At 38.5% G+C, this 19,246-nt stretch overlaps 1 protein-coding gene across 1 annotated transcript in view; it reads left to right on the top strand.

Moving 5' to 3' along the window:
• The window catches only part of nsg2 (neuronal vesicle trafficking associated 2), a 35,157-nt gene that overhangs the window by 1,814 nt on the left and 14,097 nt on the right, over positions 1–19,246 (top strand). Inside the window, exon 3 of the mRNA XM_054626178.1 lies at positions 8,696–8,806. Within this exon, the coding sequence (XP_054482153.1) occupies positions 8,696–8,806 (111 nt within the window). The remainder of the gene's footprint in view (positions 1–8,695; positions 8,807–19,246) is intronic.

Raw genomic sequence — 19,246 nt, 5'->3', positions numbered from 1 at the left:
TCTTTCCTTCAGATCCCTGGAAAAAGGGAAAATAATCAATTTGTGGGGCCTTTAAAATACATCACACTTGAGAGGGCAAAGCCTTTTATAGCATTGTTTCCAAGGTCCAAGAACTATGGACCAAAGTAACAAGCTGCCTGGCCTTTAAAAGCAGGACAATTTATCTTTTTTTGGTTCAATCTCTTCAAATGGTTTTATTGTTAAGAATTCTCAGAAACTCCCCAAAAAATAATTTCCAAAAATGGACGTCCATTTCTGCTGTATTTTCCTGTTAACTGACTTGTCATTCACTGCACACACACACACACACACACACACACACACACACACACACACACACACACACACACACACACACACACACACACACACACACACACACACACAGAACACACAGGCATGCTTGCCTTCCGTGTCTGTGTGTGTGTGTACTATTCAGGCATGTGAGCATGTGTGTGCGTGAGTGACAAGTCGTTTCTGTCAGCATCCAACAGTTCGTAACATGGCATTCATAGAGCTGTCAGACATTTTACACTGATTAAATCGGTCCTCCTAGACTTGAGAACATCACAACGTACTGTAGCCGAAGCTGCCATCATGAAACACTCACACACACACACACATTGCCATGTCACTGTACTGTGAGATTGCTCAAGTGTATTTTACTGATTTCCTGAGCAGGTAGAGTGACAGAGAAAATAAGCTGGGTGAAGTATTCGCTCCTGCGACACACCAGTGAGTAATTGTCATTGACATATGAAAGGAAAAGAGGTCAGAGGAGAAGGCTTGCTGTTTTGTTATTCAGTGAATTTTTACATGCCTCGAGAGACGCAGGCACAAAGATTGGGGTTGCTTGTTGCTTCTGGATACACTTGGCTGACAGCTGCTACCAGAGTTTGCTAACTTGCTCACAGAACTACGAAATGATTCGTTCTGCCACTGCATAAGATGGTTTAAGTATTCCACATTTACAGAAATGTTTATTTCATTTTTATTAATCATTATGCAAATGCGAGAGAGTTCTATTTGTTTTTAGTGGGACTGTGTGGGAGATGTAAAGGTCAATTTGCTGCTAAATCTTTGAATTTGTCTCCAGCCCTAAGCATAAGAATTTCTTTCCCTGATAAGTGATGCATGAACACAACCGAGGCCAGGAGAAATAATGGAGAAATAATAATGAAATCTGTACTTAGACATCAGAGAGCGGGAGGTGTCGATGATGGCTATCACAGTTCATTTAATCGGAATTCTGCACTCTGTACTTCATCCACACTATTCTGTGCTTTTTGAATACCAGGTGGAATTATTGTTGTTGTTGTTGTCATTATCAATTTTTAATCCGGCTGAGGAATGAGGAAACAAATTGTGAACCCCCACTATTGACTTATCATCATATTTGAAGTTGATTTGGCAAACATGTTGGCAAATATTTTACACTAGGGTTTTAACAATACAGGATTTGAGAGTTTAACAATCAGAGAATGATACTGGCAGATATTAATTTTCTTGACACATTTTACAATTGAAAAATATACTAGCTATACTCACTAATTGCTGGTGGAAAAACCATAGAATTTCTGTATGTCAATTTCTTGTCATTTGTCACTAACATAGACACCAGTACGATACATCAGCAATAATCTAAAATCAGTCCATATATGGCCTGGCCTATTTGTTGGTATGGCTCTAACTTACTTATCCACTAGATAGAGAGCAACATTTTAATTTATTTGGAGTTGTGTTTCTGGACACCTGGCCAATGTACATCAAATATGAATGTTCTTATAGCTCTCTTCCAACTCCAGAGGGAAATAAATGTCTATTAAACTGATAAACGCTCCACTTTGTTCACCAACTTGTTGCTAATTGTGTCCGTCTGCAGCTGACCTGGTAGTGTGCAGTGTTTTTTTGTTGTTGTTGCTCATAACAACTAGCCTGACAACACCAGACCAAATCTCAAATGTGATTAAGTCTGGAACATCTCAGGTCATTTTAGTTTTCCAAGGAGTAATCAGTATCTGTTGTAATTAATATTACAACCATTAGTTTTTCATGTTTCCAGAAAGTTCCACATCAGCTGCATCCATCATGCTCCTCATTACAGTCTTTGTCTCAAACACGGCCGTATTAGATACAAATTCTGATCTGCCCAACACATCTCAGACTGCTGGAAATCTAGTCTGAGATGTGACATAGTTTTAACTTTGTCATACATTTTTTTTTTTTAATGTATGATTGATTATGGCTACTTTAAAGGAAGGCTCTTGTAGGAAGCCATACCCTTTGTGTGATTTATATCTCTAAACATACATATGGTACACCAATAATATCTTTGCGATTAAAATCTCTTTAATCTCACTGATTATAAGGTTGTTTTTAATCAGCTTTTATCAACCTTTCAGAATCTGATTTATGACCAGTTTCATTCTCTCTGTCCTTTAAAGCTAAAGCAAGATTTATTGGGTCATGTGACCTGTCTAGTTCCCCTGGATCAGTAGTGCTGTTCTGAGCAGCTTTACAAATACAACCCCAGCTGTTTTCACCCTGATCCTGCCTGATAATAGCGTGACCTCCCCGACTACAGGGTTACCCATGGATCTTTACAGGGGCAGGGTGAAGTCACAGCAAAGTTCATTCACGTATGGACTCAGACACCAGCTCATAACAATGCTGCTCTGCCCTGCAGACGCTGAGGCATTAGAGAGGTATTAGATTTGACTCCATCTGGGCAGGGACGGGTCACAGCCACTGCTGGGTCACCAATATCTTGATTGGATTGCTGGTTTAAAAGAAGAAAAAAAAAAACAACCAGAGGAGGGTGGAGAGAAATGTCAGAAAATAGTCAAAAATATGCATTAAAATATCCCAGATCCAAGGTGACGTCTTCAAACAGTCCAAAAGAGAAATATTAGGAAATAACTGCAACAAGGAAATTATTTATATATTTTTAGGATTTAAAGTAATGAAAAATATGCATGAGTATTGTGCTTGATAGTAATTTATGTATTCATTACATACTCTTGTACTGTGCACTGTGTTGTCCAACAGTACTGCAGTGCTGCCTGTTAGTTTATTGACCAGTGGTTTTCAGTCCTGCTCCTAAGGACTCTGCTGGATAATATTCTAGCTGTGTAGATAGGGATCGATTTACACCTCTGATGCCAGAGGAATGCAAATAACTGCTCGCACTTACCTTGGTGGAGAGAACCAGCAGGGTTTGTCCTCAGAGACCAACAGTGAGCCCAATTATTTTTTTTGTAGCTTTTCATTTTTTAACTGCTGCAATAATCAATATTTTAATTTATACATTTGATAAAACCACCACTTGTATGTGAACAGCGTTGCTCGTAGAAGCAAACACACAGAGAGGGATCACCTAACTCTGCAGTTCTCCTCAGTTCTATCGTTACTTTTAGTATCTTTCAGCTAATTGAGAAAAAGAGAGCAGGCAGCTGCTATCAGCAAAATAGCTCTGAAAACTCACTGTATTTTGAGTTGGTGGAGACCAAAACAAAGCTGAAAAGGAATTTATGGATATTTGACTCCAAATGAAAAATATGTTGTTCTGCTTGATTTGTAAATATGCAAATGCGTTTACTTTGTGAAATTAAAAGATGATAATGTAAATGTTGCGTTTACAGCTTGTTTATGCTGTCTCCCCCAAAAATTCAGGTTTAAAAAACAGAGATCAAGATCAAAAGTTATTGAGGTAGGATTAACTCAATATTATTGAAAACAGAAGTAACAACATCCTCTGACTTTGATAGGTCTTAAACATTTCAAACCAGATAAAACATATCTTATTTTAGAAGCACTTTTCATTAGTTTTCTGTTTGCAGTGGTGTCTTATTCAAATTAACAAAATAACCAAACTTTAAACAACGAAAACTTTTTACCTTTATTAAATCATCACTTCATCCTGTCAGAACTTATGTTGTACAGCTGCCACAAGGAGCTCCCTCATGCTTATATGGATTTCATTAACAGTTTTTTTCAAGGAAAGACTACAATCAAACATGTCAAGAAAAGTGTCTGCAGCTTCTTTCAACACTGAAACTCTACCAAAGACCAACTCTCAAGCAGCCCAGTCTTTGGGGATGAGAAATTAAATAGCAATCATAGTGATAACATGTTTGAGGAATACCATGGGGAAGACAAGGAGAAAAGAACGTGTCGACAGCTCGTACCAAGACAATATCAAACCTTAAAAAATAATATTTTAGGAGACACAAGGATCAGAGAGAGAGACAGAGACAGGCTGAGTTTGACTGCCATTTTTGAGATTTTCAAAAACATCCCATGTGGCAGTTATTTCACCACAATGAAATAAATGTGAAGTCTATCACGGATCTAAAAGTGACTCTTTGTCAGTCATGGCGATATTAAAAGGTCACCTTGAATGGAAATGTTTCCATTAGATATACAGAACTAATTGAATATTTGAAATTTGAAATTGCAGAAGGTGTTCATCTGTATGTGCTGGATTAATTTACCTTCCTTTTACTGATGTAGAAGTCTCTATCAATTTTATTGACATATTCAAAGGTCACAGTAAGTGAAGAAGTTAATTGCAAAGAGCTCTACAGCCATCGTGTGAGGCTGTTAGGCTCGTTGTAAAGAACACCAAATTGTAAGATGGACAAAAGTTGAGATGAAAAGTCAGGGGTTCACTAAAGTTCTTACAATTCACGGTAACACTTCAAAACACAGCGTGCAGTCTAATTTTGTTCCATTAATCAGGTACCAAAAACATACTGACCCGTTTCTACTGGTATTTAAATGCAAGTAGGCTATAGCTGAAGTAGGCATTGGTATTGGTACACCAAACCTTAAAGGGATGCACCGAAATAACCCAGTACTAAGTAGTATAGAAACTTCTCCAGTGTAACAATACCTGCATGCGATCCTTTTGGTACCCAGATTTAGGAAAATAATTGTGTATGGGTTTGCTCGCAGCCAATCATCGCAAGTGTTCTTTGATTTAATGCAATAAGTGATATGCCCACTACCGCAGCAGCTACAACTATTCTATTGGTATCACATTAAGAGTACTGGTATTGGTACTGATTTTGAAAATTTAAAAAAAATACCCAGCCCAAGGAAGAAGAAAACAAAACTATGGGGAACAAGGTAGTACATATTGGACATTTAGAGAAAAGGGGAAATAGATAATACTTTTTAAGTACTTGGGACCCGTTGGATACAGTTTTTGGGGTAGAATGCTTGAACAAAATGGGTTCAAATCTTAGGATATTTAGACAATGGTTTACAGCTGCATCCTTAAATGATGTAACAGAGCATTAGGCTTTCCCACTGCATAAGAAATATTGCCTACCAATTTATGTTCTGTGGTTTGACTCTAGTGTAAGTGCTGTTCTTTATAGTTATGGTTCAAGTACAATAAAAGCAGATGCTCATGGCAATAATTAGATATAAATTTATGACTGAGAGAGCATTTATGTACCTGTAGGAACTGGCAAGTGTTCTATAGATACCTTATTAATGCAACAGAATTATATTGTATGGTAAAGTGTTACCCAATTTATCGTGTGGGAAACATAATGTTTGTGCCAAATGTCATGAAGATACATCTAATAGTTCTCGAGAGTCTGTGTATCAATCTATTGATGGTGCTAGAGGAAAAGTCAGGGATCATTAGAGTCATTGGGATTTTGGTTCTTGGAGGACCTTCTGGGAATCATGAATGTTTGTACGCAAGTCATGGCAATACACCCAACACTTAATTAGGTATTTTATCTGACTGACCAATATTGATATCCCCAAAGCCCCCGTAAACCATTCACATAAATAAATGATCAAGAGAAATTAGAAATAAAAAATGAACCCCTACCTCTGTTGAATAATAACGTAATTCTTTTTTTTTGTTTTATTATCCTATCACGACTGTTCATGGCTGCATCGTTTCCTTGGTGTTTTTTTATATCAAGCTTTGTTAAACAACATATAATTGTTCATAAATGAATGGCTTCCCAAGGACTATTTGGACCTGTCTAATCAGAGAAGGTTGCACCTTGTAAAGTAGATTCCTAGCTGCTGCTGAGGGCTGAAGGGATGTGTAAATGCGGCAATGTTGATTGATAGCCACGTCATTCGGTAATGTGAAATAAAAGAGTGAGAGGTACAGGTGGGGAGAGAGTAATGAAGCAACATGAAGCGCTGCTGTGGTGTTTGAACCCGGGGGCCCTGAGCATGTTATTGTGAAATGAGTCAGAGAAAGAGAAAGTTGAGGCAAAATGGAGACATAAGTTAGGGCAATGATGTCTGGTGTTACTGCACTGAAGGCCACAAGGCTTCATGCTCCAGGGGTCCAATCAAATTCAATGTATTCTGTGCACCTACTGCGGCCTTCAACTCTTAGATAAGGGCTTTCTAGAGCCAACCGACGGCTTTGGTATTCAGATAGCGGAGCCAGTCTGTGAGCACAGCAGTTCCTGGCTTTGTCTCAAAGTGAAGCAGAGCCGCTCAGAAGCAGCGCAATTAGCCACAAGGACACTGAGACATTGTTCTCGTTCTCCTCCTCTGCCTTGTCATTTGTACACTTTCTCTCTATCTGCCCTATCCTCTTGTGCACATTAATATACAGTGAATGCACAAAACAGTAGAAACACTTTCTCTTTTTAGTAGGTGCAGTGATGAGATGAAGGCTGGTTTTGTTCAATGAAGTCAGTGCTGCAAAAAGATGAGATGAATACTAACGCTGAGATGAAAAGTTGATCAAGTTTCTGAGGATTAACAATTAGGATGTTTTCTAAGTCATTGTTGAGAGAATAACCCAGACATGTAATGTTAGATCTGATAGATACGTATGGAGGATTTGTCAATTCTGTTTTTTGAAGTGAGTAAATAAGTCGTAAATTGAAATGCTAGCTAGAAGTTTATCACTCTGTTAAGCGAGACTACTGTTTCAATATTCAAGCATAGTTTTAATTTTATAAAAATGTTACTCACAGACTGATAGGTAGGGCTTCCAAGCCTAGGTATTATTTCGCAGTTTTGACCATTATTCCCATTGTTAATGAGAAAGAGAAAACTAAGGTGAAATATAACCGATCCTTTGCTCCTGATCTAAGGAGTAATAACTCCTACGGCAAGAGTGCTTTTTGAACCAGTACCTTCCAGAACACAAGTGAATGTTAAAAAAAAGTAGAAGTCTAAGAGTTTGTGAGTTTCACCTCGTCTCTGTGTCCCTCTCCTCCCTCTAAACCAGTTTGCTTGAGGAGAGTTATAGTGACATTACTGGGGCAGGGTTGTACTGCCCTGCATGGCTTTTTATTCCCAATTTAGCTGCTGGCACGAAGCACAATGTTACACCTTTAGACTGAGGGTCTTATATTCTGGGCACCGGACCTTATTAACATACAGTTGAGCTTTAACAGATGCTTGGCACCAGCGTTTCCTTTAGCATGGTTTCTAGCGTTGGGTACAATTTATGTTCTTAAGTCTGAGAGACTGAAGTCCATGAAATTACTGCTATTACAATATACATCGATACTGTGAATTGACTCTACTTTTTTACTTTTTATTATGCTATATTCATTATCTATGTAATTATTTAGGTTTTTTAATAGCAGCCTAGGCTTTTATCTCCAATTGTGTGTATTAAGCTGTGCACCTATCGCAACCAAAATTGAGTCCTCCAGCGTACCCCTGTGTCTATCAAATAAAACCAACTGTGTGCATTTCCATATCATTTAAACAATTTAATGTATCCATACACATTGAACTTTTATGGCACTTGTATGTGAAACAAACATCTATCTTAACCATAAATAGAATTAGACCTACCACAATGGATTTAAGGTCTGCATTCAAAGTAAAAGAAAACTAGAATCATCTTCTGAATGAATTAAAATGCCTCTTTTAGAAAAAAGTAAACCGATATTTGAGCACCCCCTTTTCTCTTTATTATTGTTATTCTTTACTTCTTATTTTCTACAGTCTGCACCTGACTGCCCTGTTAGTAGTTAGAACAAAGAAAACAGTCTCAGTCAAATTCCGTAGCCTGAAAGCAGTGAGGTCAATTGCTTTACGTTTCATGCTGTCATAACTCTCACATCTGTCTTACTCTAATGTTCTCTTACAAACTGTCTAATGAGCTATCGGCTCCTCCGATAAAAGCTGTTCCCAGGTACAGCTGGGGGGAAGAGCGGGTTGCCTAAGGATTTCTCTATAAAGGTCTCTATAAAGATGTAGGCACAGACCAACCACTGCAGGGTTAGCCTGGATTTTCATGCAACTGGACATTAGCCAGGAGCAGATTAACTAGTGGAACAGCCTTAAGGTCCTAGCTGGTTTGGCTTAGCTTACAACTCGGCTTTCCTCCCTCTCCTTTTGCGGCAGTCCAATCCACTTTCCTGGTGTTTGGTCCTGCAGGTCTGGCTGGATGGGCCGCTTTGGGCAGTGATCATCTGATGGTTGATGAGTATACTCGGCCATATGCCATAGGTGCTCCAGTAATAAGACAAAAAGACACCACAGACAAATATGTAGTGCAATTCATGGGAGCTACCGGTGATGTGCCCTCGTTGCCTTTCATTTCTCTGAAAGGTCTGGTGACCTTTTAAAAATTTGGCTTGACAGTTCCCTCCCACAATGACACCCATATACCTTTCATTGCCTTCAAAATACATAAATAGTATTTAACTTGATTTAACGGTTTATCTTCCTCCTGCAGGTGGTGGTGAAAACCCGCACTGAGTACCAGACAGAGAAGAAGAGGCTGAAGGTTCCCAAGGTGGAGGAGTTCACCATCAGCTTTACTGACGGGGTGTCTGAGAGACTTAAGGTAAGAATTAATGAGCTTGTAAACTTTTAATGAATGAACTGATAATAATATGAATACAGTTTCTCTGACATTATAAAAAATGTGCTTCCAACATCAGTTGCATTCATTCATCATTCATGGATTGGTGCTTTCAGTTGATAGGCTACATTTGGTATTGTGAGAGAAAAAGTTTGGTCGGTGCTTTTTAAAAGAAACATACTGTACTGTAGCCTACTTGGTCTGTGACTTAAAGTATAATGGCAGTCCAAGTAAAACATTTCCTGTGTGTGGGTTGAAGTCATACTTGGCTCTATTAAGAGCCAGATTATTCATTCATCTGGGTGACCAGGTTGAAGTACCGGTTTGGTTTAGAATTACAACCCCAAATGGCTATGAAAAACAAATGGAACAATTGGTAATTATATGATCATCTCACACAGGATAATAAACAGCACTTTTACATAAGGGGGATTTTACTTGGAATATTTTTATATATTTCTGCTACTTTTACTTCAGTAAAGGAGCTGAGTAATTCTCACACCACTACTGTTCCCTGGCAAAAAGTAGGACAGGTGACTTCAGCGGTGTGTGTGAATCACTGAGCTACCAGTCCAAACACATCTATATCACCAAGGCGCTGTCTGTTCCATTCTACTGTCGTTAGGGGAGACCAAAGAGGATTCACGTTGTCATGGCAGCTAAGAAAACCTCCCTCCATGGCAACCCTGACTGAGAGTGCTAGGGAGAGGAGAGAAAGTGAGCCAGCAGAGGTGTGCAAAGGTCTAACTGTAGGTGTGTGTGTGTGTAAAGTGAGGTGTAGCTATGGCGTGAAAGGTCCTTCAGAGCAAAAGAGGACAGAAAGAGATCTCAGGCACCAAAAGAGGCTGTGAAATCCGTCTGGATGAGACAGCGTGTTTAAATGACACACACACAAACATGCTAAATTCTCACACTGCTGCACCGAGGCCGTGTCAGAGCATGCAGTCAAGGTTAAGTAGAAAACTGTCTTACTTAGACCTCTTTAGCACTCGAAAAGGATGCAATGAACGCTGTGGTTTAATATTGGAAGCATGTCAGGAATCCTCTATGTGGAGAAAATATCTGTTTTGTCCATGAAGTCCTGCCTTCCCTTTTTGTTTCACCCGTACACATTTGTAAACTGTCTATGACGGCCATGTCTATAATGCATTTTTAACATTCTTATAATGCGTTATAATCTGTTTATAGCGCTGTATAAGAATGTCGTATCAGGACAATGTTTCTTTAATCTTGAGATATGTATATTACATACTGTGGCAGAAGTTGTTCTTCACTCTGCTCAACCTGTCTTATGCCAAATATAGCTCATAATAGACTGAAGGACTTCCTGCCCTTTTTATGTCTGACCTACAGTTTCTATGGCGATATAATGATTTTATAAAGACTTATAAGGTCAAGTATCATAATACTTAAGAATTGCTCACTGACATTTTTTTGCAAGGATCATAGTGTTTTATAATTCCCATTGCTGTAATACATTATATCTCTTTATATAAGTTATGTTATAATGCATTACAATTTACTTTAAGAGGCCATTGTTTGCATTAAGTAAAGTGAAACAAAAATCTATGCACAAAACTACAATGATTCAATTGAGTAACGTTTTATATATTCAATACCCTGATGGGAAGGTCTGTTTTTTAATAACATAATTTATTTAATACTTGAAGAAGGTACTTCACACTTTGATTGACATTGATTTGTAATGTTTCCCACAAAGGCCTAATTCAGCCAGACAATTGATTAATGTTCATCATCTCATGGTGTATATTGTCATATCGCCCAGCCTTGTACAGTGATTCATACTTATGAGAAGTCTGCGTTTTAAACAAATACTAGAGAGGTGTTCAATGCTTTTATTTGATTTATTTTTAAATGGCCAAATTGTAAGTCTACATTAGCTGTTGTCGAATAACACACCAGAGCCTGGGACCAAACTGCCAGTTGGGGAGCTGTGGGTGGGTAATGAAGGTTCCACATTTTCTTCAGGAAGAATAAAAAAAGACATAATTTCTGGTTCTTGTGCATTCATTTTGTTATCTTTCTTAAAACAGTCAAAGGGGACAAGGTGTCACAAATGTCCACATTGCCATGCAGCAAAGAAGAGCCGACTTCTTGGAATTGTTGCTTATCAGAGTTCTCCAAAATGTTGCGGCAGACTTGACTGTCCTTTCTTGCTTGCCACATTGCATCAGCTTTTGTTAGGCAAAAAAGCATCTCAGTCCGTGTGATTTTGTGCGATGTCGGTTAGTTTTGGGGCGCTCAACTGAACGGCTTGCTTTGCTTGACTGACAGAGCTGATTCTGCAGGCACACAGGCATGTCCACACACACACACACACACACACACACACACACACACACACACACACACACACACACACACACACACACACACACACACACACACACCCAAACCCAAACCCACACACACACAATGCATGCTGTGCAGTGCAGAGCAAACATTTCTGGATGAAAAGCTTGCACATCTCTTCTCTCTTCAAAGCTTTGCAGATTGTGTTGATGGATGAAAAGCTCAGAGTGTAAAATGCTTTCTAATCTGCCCTCCCTCGCTGCCCCGCTCCTGCTTACCACTCTCCATCCTTTCCTCCACTTCTCTCTCCTTCCCTACTGCTGTTTTTTTCCCCCTCTCCTTGCATGTTTTGCTTACTCCATTGCTTTACCCTTTTTTGATTTCAAATACTTTATTTTGAAATTCTGTGCAGCTTGTTTTCAATAAAAGACAAGTGTTTAGTTGCAGCTTTAAATCCACAGTGACACATATGGCCATGACAGTGTTGCTGTGAACACAGAGGGATCCTTCTGCAAAGGAAAGCAAATAGAAATGAGTGGGTAAAAGGCAGACATGTTGATATCCTCAATGCTTTATTGCCTAAAGAATAAAGCATCAAGACTATAAAATACAGCAATCATTTGGTGGAAGAAGGGCCCAAGAGTAGATTTACAATGATGTATTCTCACAAGTGTTCCCTCCTCCCTGCTATCCCTCTCTGCCTCTCTCATCCATGCACTCCTCACTTCATCCCTCTCTATTTCCCAAAGATTCCTCCCTCTGGACCAGGTTTCAGGAGTCATCTCTTTCCGTGTTCCAGTCGCCTCCCTCTTCCCTCCCTCCCACTCTCGTTCGGTCCCTCACCGCTTGCCTTTAAGCCTCACCCTCCCTTTCTTTCTCTGTCTGTCTGATTACTCCCAGAGGACCAGAGATACAAAGTATTCCCTGTAGTTGTTTTGTTCCTTGAACAAACCGAGAAGGGCACATTTCCCCCCTCATTAACTATCTGAATTCTGAAATGAAGCCAGTTTTCCAGCTCTTGAATTTCACTGTATGTGGAGCAAAAAGAATCTGAAGAGCTCTCAGTGAGATGGAGTTCAGTCTGTTGACATATATAATATTTGCAAAACCTCTTCTGTAGCTTGCATTACATACACTTTAAAAAACAATAAAGGTAAATTAAAAATAAATTGATGCACAAGTTAATACATAAAGATGAATGAGCCACTGGTAACAGTTGATTTGAAATATTAACAAAAAATAATGTTATACTACTGACTTGCCAAATCACACATTACTTTTTGTAATGATTTATTATAGTATTATATAGTTTATGTTTTTAGACATACATCTGAAATGTTTTCCTACTTTTTTTATATTTCTATTGATGTTATTTTAGTGAAGTTTTCTGTTATTTACTCTTATGTCGGCTCCCAATGTTCTGTTTAGAAGAGTTTGTTTTTAAATTGAATGTTTTGGTCAATCATAATAACATTTAATCCTGCCCTATCCTAAAAATTATGTCTATATATACTACTGATTTGCAACAGCAAATATGTTTAGAAAGATCTCAAAAAGTCAATATTGGTTGGGGTCCAATAAGATGGATGAAATTACGGATAGTGGAAAGGTGCGCCCTTGTGGTATTAGTGATTTTGATTTGAATTCCGCTCATGAGCTTTGCTGCAAAACATCTACTCTCTTTCACATCCATCTTTGCCATCATGATCAACCTCAGACTTTTTGATAAAAAGGAAATGCCATGAAGAGCGTCCCTTGAAAATGAGGACTTGGAAGCGAGGAAAGGATTAGTGTGGTGCAGGGATTGAGAGATGCAGGTGGAGAGATTGATGAAAGGGAGATTTAATTTGTGTTGCCCTGCTTGGTTTCTGGCTCGCTTGCCATCCAGAAAACATGGTGCACTTAGCCAGCTCTCGCACCGCATACACACGCTTACAACCCACGTGCACCACCCTCTCCTAGGACTGACACTCCAACACAAACCTCATTAGGCAAACACACATACACACACACACACTGACCACATGACAGAGCCGTGACTGCCAAGCTGAATCCGCTCGGTGCCAGCAGAAGTAAGCAGGCCTGTGCAGGTAGCGACGGGAGAGGCATCCATCATCCAAAACAATTATCCCATTATTACTTCCACTTCGCCTTCTGATAAAAGCTTTGCTGCAATCTACCACCTCCACAGAAGGCCTCCACTGTTTGTCAGGTTGGGGGTAATTACTGTTGTGGTTCCAAACCATGCATAGACTCCTTTTCCACATATTGTTCTATCTTGTTTTGTATGGATGACTAAACTATGCTCATTATAGGGAGTGTTCATAGCCATTGTCTGCTCTCAGTTAAACACCCACACTGATTCACACACAAACACACACACAGACACACACACAGACAGACTTTCAAGTGAGAATGAGCAATGGGGGAGCAACTGATTTACACTCAGCAATAGTGTTACAGTCAGAACCCTGTGTGCTGTTGAAGAAGGGAGAACATCAGAAGGAGGATAAGAAAAGGGTGGATGCTTTTTCTTTTTTGCTGCCCAAACTCCTCAGTGTTTTGAAACCTGAGACCATAATGTGTTTGTATGCAAGCATCGACTCCCTCTATGTTCCCCTAAAACTATCATTCAATTCTAATTGTTTGAGTTGTTTAAACAGATTTACACTTGAAATTTACGCATCTAAAAAAAATGCTGTGTTGCAGCACAGTTCACTCTTATCCAAGTACATTACTCTTGTGATAAAAAACAGCTATGAATATGAATATGTAAACTGAGAGGGAAATGGAGCTGGGGGTTGGTGTGACACCTGATTTTCACTCTGAATCTCAAACTCTAAATGTTCACAAGATCTAGAAATAATTGATTACCAAATGGGTAGCTCAAATCAAGCGATTTGATTGGTTCGTGTAATACACACACACTAGTGCTATGATGTCTACTTCCTGTGCACTTTCAGTCCACATCTGAGAAAAAAACTTTTTTCATGGTAACTTAGCAACAGGGTCAAGGGGGGGTATCACTTCCGCCAACACGGAACGGGTTACAGATAAATCAGCTGCTAAAAACCAATTACAAATTAAAACATTTAAGTTTAACTTCTTTGATGGAACAAGCAGCGTCCATCTCTAGAAAAAAAACCACCTGCAAAACGGTATGTAGAGCTCTGGAAAGAGGAGGTTGACAATGTGCCCAGAATATACAGGCTGGCAGGAACGCAGCAGAAATACACTAACCACTGCCTTTCGCATTACCACGATCCACAAACTGATGCTCATCTTGAAAAGAGAGAAATGATGGCCATAACCTTCATTACATAGCCACAGCTTTGTTTGTGTAGACAGCAAACCCAGGACAGTCTATTATTGTGAGCATTATTATCTATAGATAAAAAAATATTTAACTTGAAATGTGTCTATAACTTTTATATTTCCATACTTGATGACAGAAATAGTTCAATCCAGTCCATGATATGTTGGGGTTATATATAAGTCAAAACATACCACAGCCTGTCGGGAGCTATTGTTTAAATATACACTTGTAAATTACCAGAGTTTTTTTTTTTTTAATAACAGTCTGCAGCCACATTGATGCCTTTGTGAGGCTATAATTGAGCTAAATGCTAACGGCAGTATCATAACTTGCGGACAATAACAATGTTAACATGCTGATTAACTTAACTTTTTTTTATCATGTTAGCATGCTATCATCTGCTAATTAGTGCTTATAACAAAGTTCAGCTGAGGCGGATGTGATTGTTTCAGTTATTTGGTTATTTTATAAACTAGTTAACTGTACTATTTGGAAATGTGACTTGATTTCGTCCAGTTCCTCCTGAGGGGGACGTGAATGTCTTTTCCATATTTCATGGTTATCGATTCAATAGTTATATAATATAATAAGTATAATAAGCGCTCTACTTTCTTCACTGTCTCACTCAGATGCAAAATAAAGACACATTATAGAATATTAGCACTCATATATTAGAGTAGATATGTCCTGCATTAAAAAGAAAAAACAGTCAGGAATTTTGAATAATTTTCCTTAACTTTCTCTCGCTCTTATCATCTGTCCAGCTCGCACTTTTGTTATCCAATTTGCATCCTTTAACCCTCTTCCTCTTTTTTTCTTTCCCTCATCATCGTGTCAAAACAAGCCAACAATCAGTGGCAGCATGCTTATGCTCTCTCATCAAATTCAACTTTGGGAAGCATTTTACAACATTTCACACACACTCACAGTTCCTGTTAAAAGCGTGCCAGCTCCTATTGGCAGATATTCACAGACATCTTAATATTCGAAATTGGCTTCTAATAAAATGAACTAGCCAGATGGGATCCTTAGATCATAGAGCTTTGGTTTGCGCACACACACTTGAAGTACACACATGTTGAGCTGCTGATTGTCATTGTTAAATTATGAATTGGTTCAGGCTGCGATGCTCAAGTTAGGCCTCAGATGAATATCATGGTTGTATTGTCTTTTTTTGCGCAATTTTTTTTTGTTCTCAGTGTAAACAGACCGGAAGAGAATGTTCTTAACAGGCTGAAAATCATAGAACTTTGTAAGCCAAATCCAGCGTAGAGCTGGATGGTGCCGTACGTGCGTCTTTACGCTCAGCTGAACCACAAACAATGTCCTGGTTAGGTCAGCCTGCCGAGTCAAGTCTGAGTCATTTGTCACTGCAAAGAGGCCTACTGTGTCAGCTAACAGACACTTAGACGGGGCAGACGGAGAAGACAAGTTGCAATCGTCAGGAGCAGATATAGGGCAGACAGGCGGAACAACAGAGACCGACATCACTGCTGTGTGAGTGATATTTGGGATGATTTATAAGTCCAGATGGCTTCTGTTCTGCTCTATTTCTGGATTCAGATCCCCTATAAAGCAGCACCTCAAAGGAAACCAGACTGTCTGCCTATCAATATCAGCAGATGTGGATGCATATAAATCATCTGTTTTACCGTCAGTTTTATCTCAAAGCTCCATCTAGGATTGACCAGATCGATGGAAAACAACTCCATGCAGTGTGACAGCATTACATCTCTTGTTGTTCACATGCAGCCTGATTTGTTTAAGGATCTGTATCATTAAGCTCAGGTTATGAATGTTACAGTCCATGATACTTTTGAAATACCTCTCTTTTTAATTATCACAACACCATCTAATTCAACTCTGTTTTACCCGATTTTTAGTGAGGGAATATAATCATTTATTTAATTAGGTCAAAGTTTTTTTTTTCTTTTTATATAATTTGTTGGATGAAAACTGCCTGCGAACATTATTATAAACTATGCATTTTGTTTTGATATCTCGAAGGATGTCTTTAAAACTTGTTAGCATATTTTAATATTTTTTTGGGATTAGCTAATTGCCGGAGGAAAAAATATTCAGTGTGTGGTGCTGATCCAGCAATATTCAAAGGAATTCCTAACATTGCAAGATAAGGCATTTTTAAAAATGTTTTTGCCATTTTCTCGTGAACTATTGCAGTTACTTGAATGAATAAAATATCTGCCAAATGTATTTTATGATTTATGCAGGCTGTTGCTTAGCTGAGTGATGAGTTTCCAGTTCAAAAAAACACCACTAAAAGTATATGGAGTCAATATGTTTTTTAATGGTTTACAAAAGTTTCATCATTTTTTGTTGTGCGGGTTTACTGGATTTGTAGCAGGCATCATTTTTATAACCATTGAGACTGTCCACCCCAAGAAAATGAATATTTTCATGTCATGTAACATGAGGCAAGGGAGTGCTGTGGCACAAAAAGTCATCTGTCCACTGTGACTGGATAAATGTAATGTAACTAAATAATGACAATGACATAAAAACTATATTAAGTGTGAATTAGGCAATTGATAATGATCCGGTGTGAATCAACACATTATTATTTGAATCCAAACTATGATGTTCACAAACCTTAACTATGTCTTTTTTTTGCTTAAACCGTAACAAAACTTAACCAGCTTTGTCAGATCAGACATTTATTGATAATGATAATTATTATTCCAGAATTATGTATTTTTGGATTCATTTTGGGGACATTTAGTTTACCTTTATTCTCCTCCATGATATCGGGGATTGAAATGTAATCTTTTAATTGAAGCCCTGTGCAGATATGATGAACTTTGGGCAGATGAGACTCCAAGAACAAATTCCTGCCGCTTAGAGGAGCATGCTCGTTTCATGGCCAGTCAATATCTGTTCATTCAGCCACAATAGAAAATGAGACATGAGCCCGGGAAAAAGCAAGGCTTTGATGTTTCCATCTTGAAAAAGATGAAGTGAAGAAGGAAAGCAAGTCATTGTGCTCCCTGTCCTCAACCAGAGTCCTTTACTTTGCCGCTGTTGTTATGACAAGCTGAGCCAGGGGAGCAATTAGGAGACGGACAGACTGTGGATAACTAGTCTGACCCTTCACTTCACTGTTGTTTCCTCTCACGTTAACATCTGTCCTTGCGATCAATCCAACTCAATCTCATCATGTGTTACTCATGCTGCACTTGCATTTCAGACATCAGGAGTATGTTTTCATTTTTGATTATTATTATTATCATTAATCATCTTTCTGTTCTGTTATCATAATTATTATTTATGCTCCATAGGTTTCCTATCTATATATTAAGGCTGATAAACCACATATTCTGAACATCATTTTTATTGTGTTGATTGACATACCTTACTCTCCTCACGTTAAACTGACTTTGAAATGGTAAAAATTGCGTATTAGGGCAGCAGACAGCTTAGAGTCTCATCATCTGTTTTACCCCTTAAGGTTTCCTCTATCAGACAAATCCTCACACTCCCCTCTCCCCACTGAATCATATCCCTCTTCAAAATCTCTTCATCCTCTCTAAGTACATAAATCCTTTCTATCGGTCTCATCAACTTTTATTTCTTATACTTCTTCTCTGAACACAAATCTCTTGTGATAGTTTGAGCAGGATTGTTAGGATCCTGTGGTTCTTATGGCACTCCTATGTTTGCTTGTAATGTAGGCTGATCCAATACCTGAACCTAATTTAGTTTGGAACTCACTGTAAATTGTTCCGAATAAGAGCACCACACAAACATCTAAAATCTTATTTAAAAAAACCCAATTCTAAATTGTGCAGTGATGCAACTCTATTCAGCCATTAAAAGGGACCACAAGTATAGCATCTCTTCATAATAATAATATTACTGCTGCTACTGCTACATTTTTTATATTGCATCTGAAAAAATAATATGTTTTGCTTTAAGGGGTCAAAGACATAGGCATAAAAAAAAAGGAAATGTAAGAATTCAAATTAAATTGCTAAAAATAAGAACTAGTTATAACACTATATGGGACAAAAAATGTTTTGTAATTTACCAAACTATTTAAAGTAATCTGTCAACATGACCTGCAAAGTTACACAAGTGACAAAGTAGAAACCCAGCAAATTAACTCGCAAACACTCGTCCTCATGCACACGCACACACACTCACACACACAGCTGTCTACGTGGTGAACATATGCAGGTACATAAAGAATACCCAGGAGACTGAGAGCTGGGGATACATTAGAGTAATGAACCTTGTCTTATGATGTAAACAACATTTTAGAAGTATGCTAAGTGTCCTGTGTGTGTGTATGTGTGTGTGCGTGTGTGTGTGTGTGTGTGTGTGTGTGTGTGTTGAAGCGGGTCCCATCAATAATAATATCTCCTCTCTTGCAACATCTTCATCCAGCAGAGTAGGAGCTGATTAGCAAATCCAATCCAGATGTTTAGTGTCTCCTCAGAGACGTATTACTGTTTCATAATTAGTTTCTTTCCGAGTGTGTTTTTGTGTGCGTGAGCTCATGTGTTGACATTATTGGATGCATTAGGATTTATTGTCATTATTTATTAGTACAGTCCATTTCCTCAGTGCACATGTTTTATCGGTTTGAGGGTTATTATCGGATCATATTTCAACAGCAATTGAGCTTGGCATGTCCCTGGAAAAGAGAAATGTGATTTACTCATGACGCTATTGTTTTATGTATTTTCTGTCTTTGTATGTCACCCTTCTTGTTTCTTGTTTTCAGTCAATATCAGCCCTGTCTCTCCCACACAACAAAACTGCATTGTGAATCA

Source organism: Anoplopoma fimbria, chromosome 24, assembly GCF_027596085.1.
Source record: "Anoplopoma fimbria isolate UVic2021 breed Golden Eagle Sablefish chromosome 24, Afim_UVic_2022, whole genome shotgun sequence".
NCBI classification, from domain to species: domain Eukaryota; kingdom Metazoa; phylum Chordata; class Actinopteri; order Perciformes; family Anoplopomatidae; genus Anoplopoma; species Anoplopoma fimbria.
This window is presented reverse-complemented; position numbering and strand designations above follow the sequence as displayed.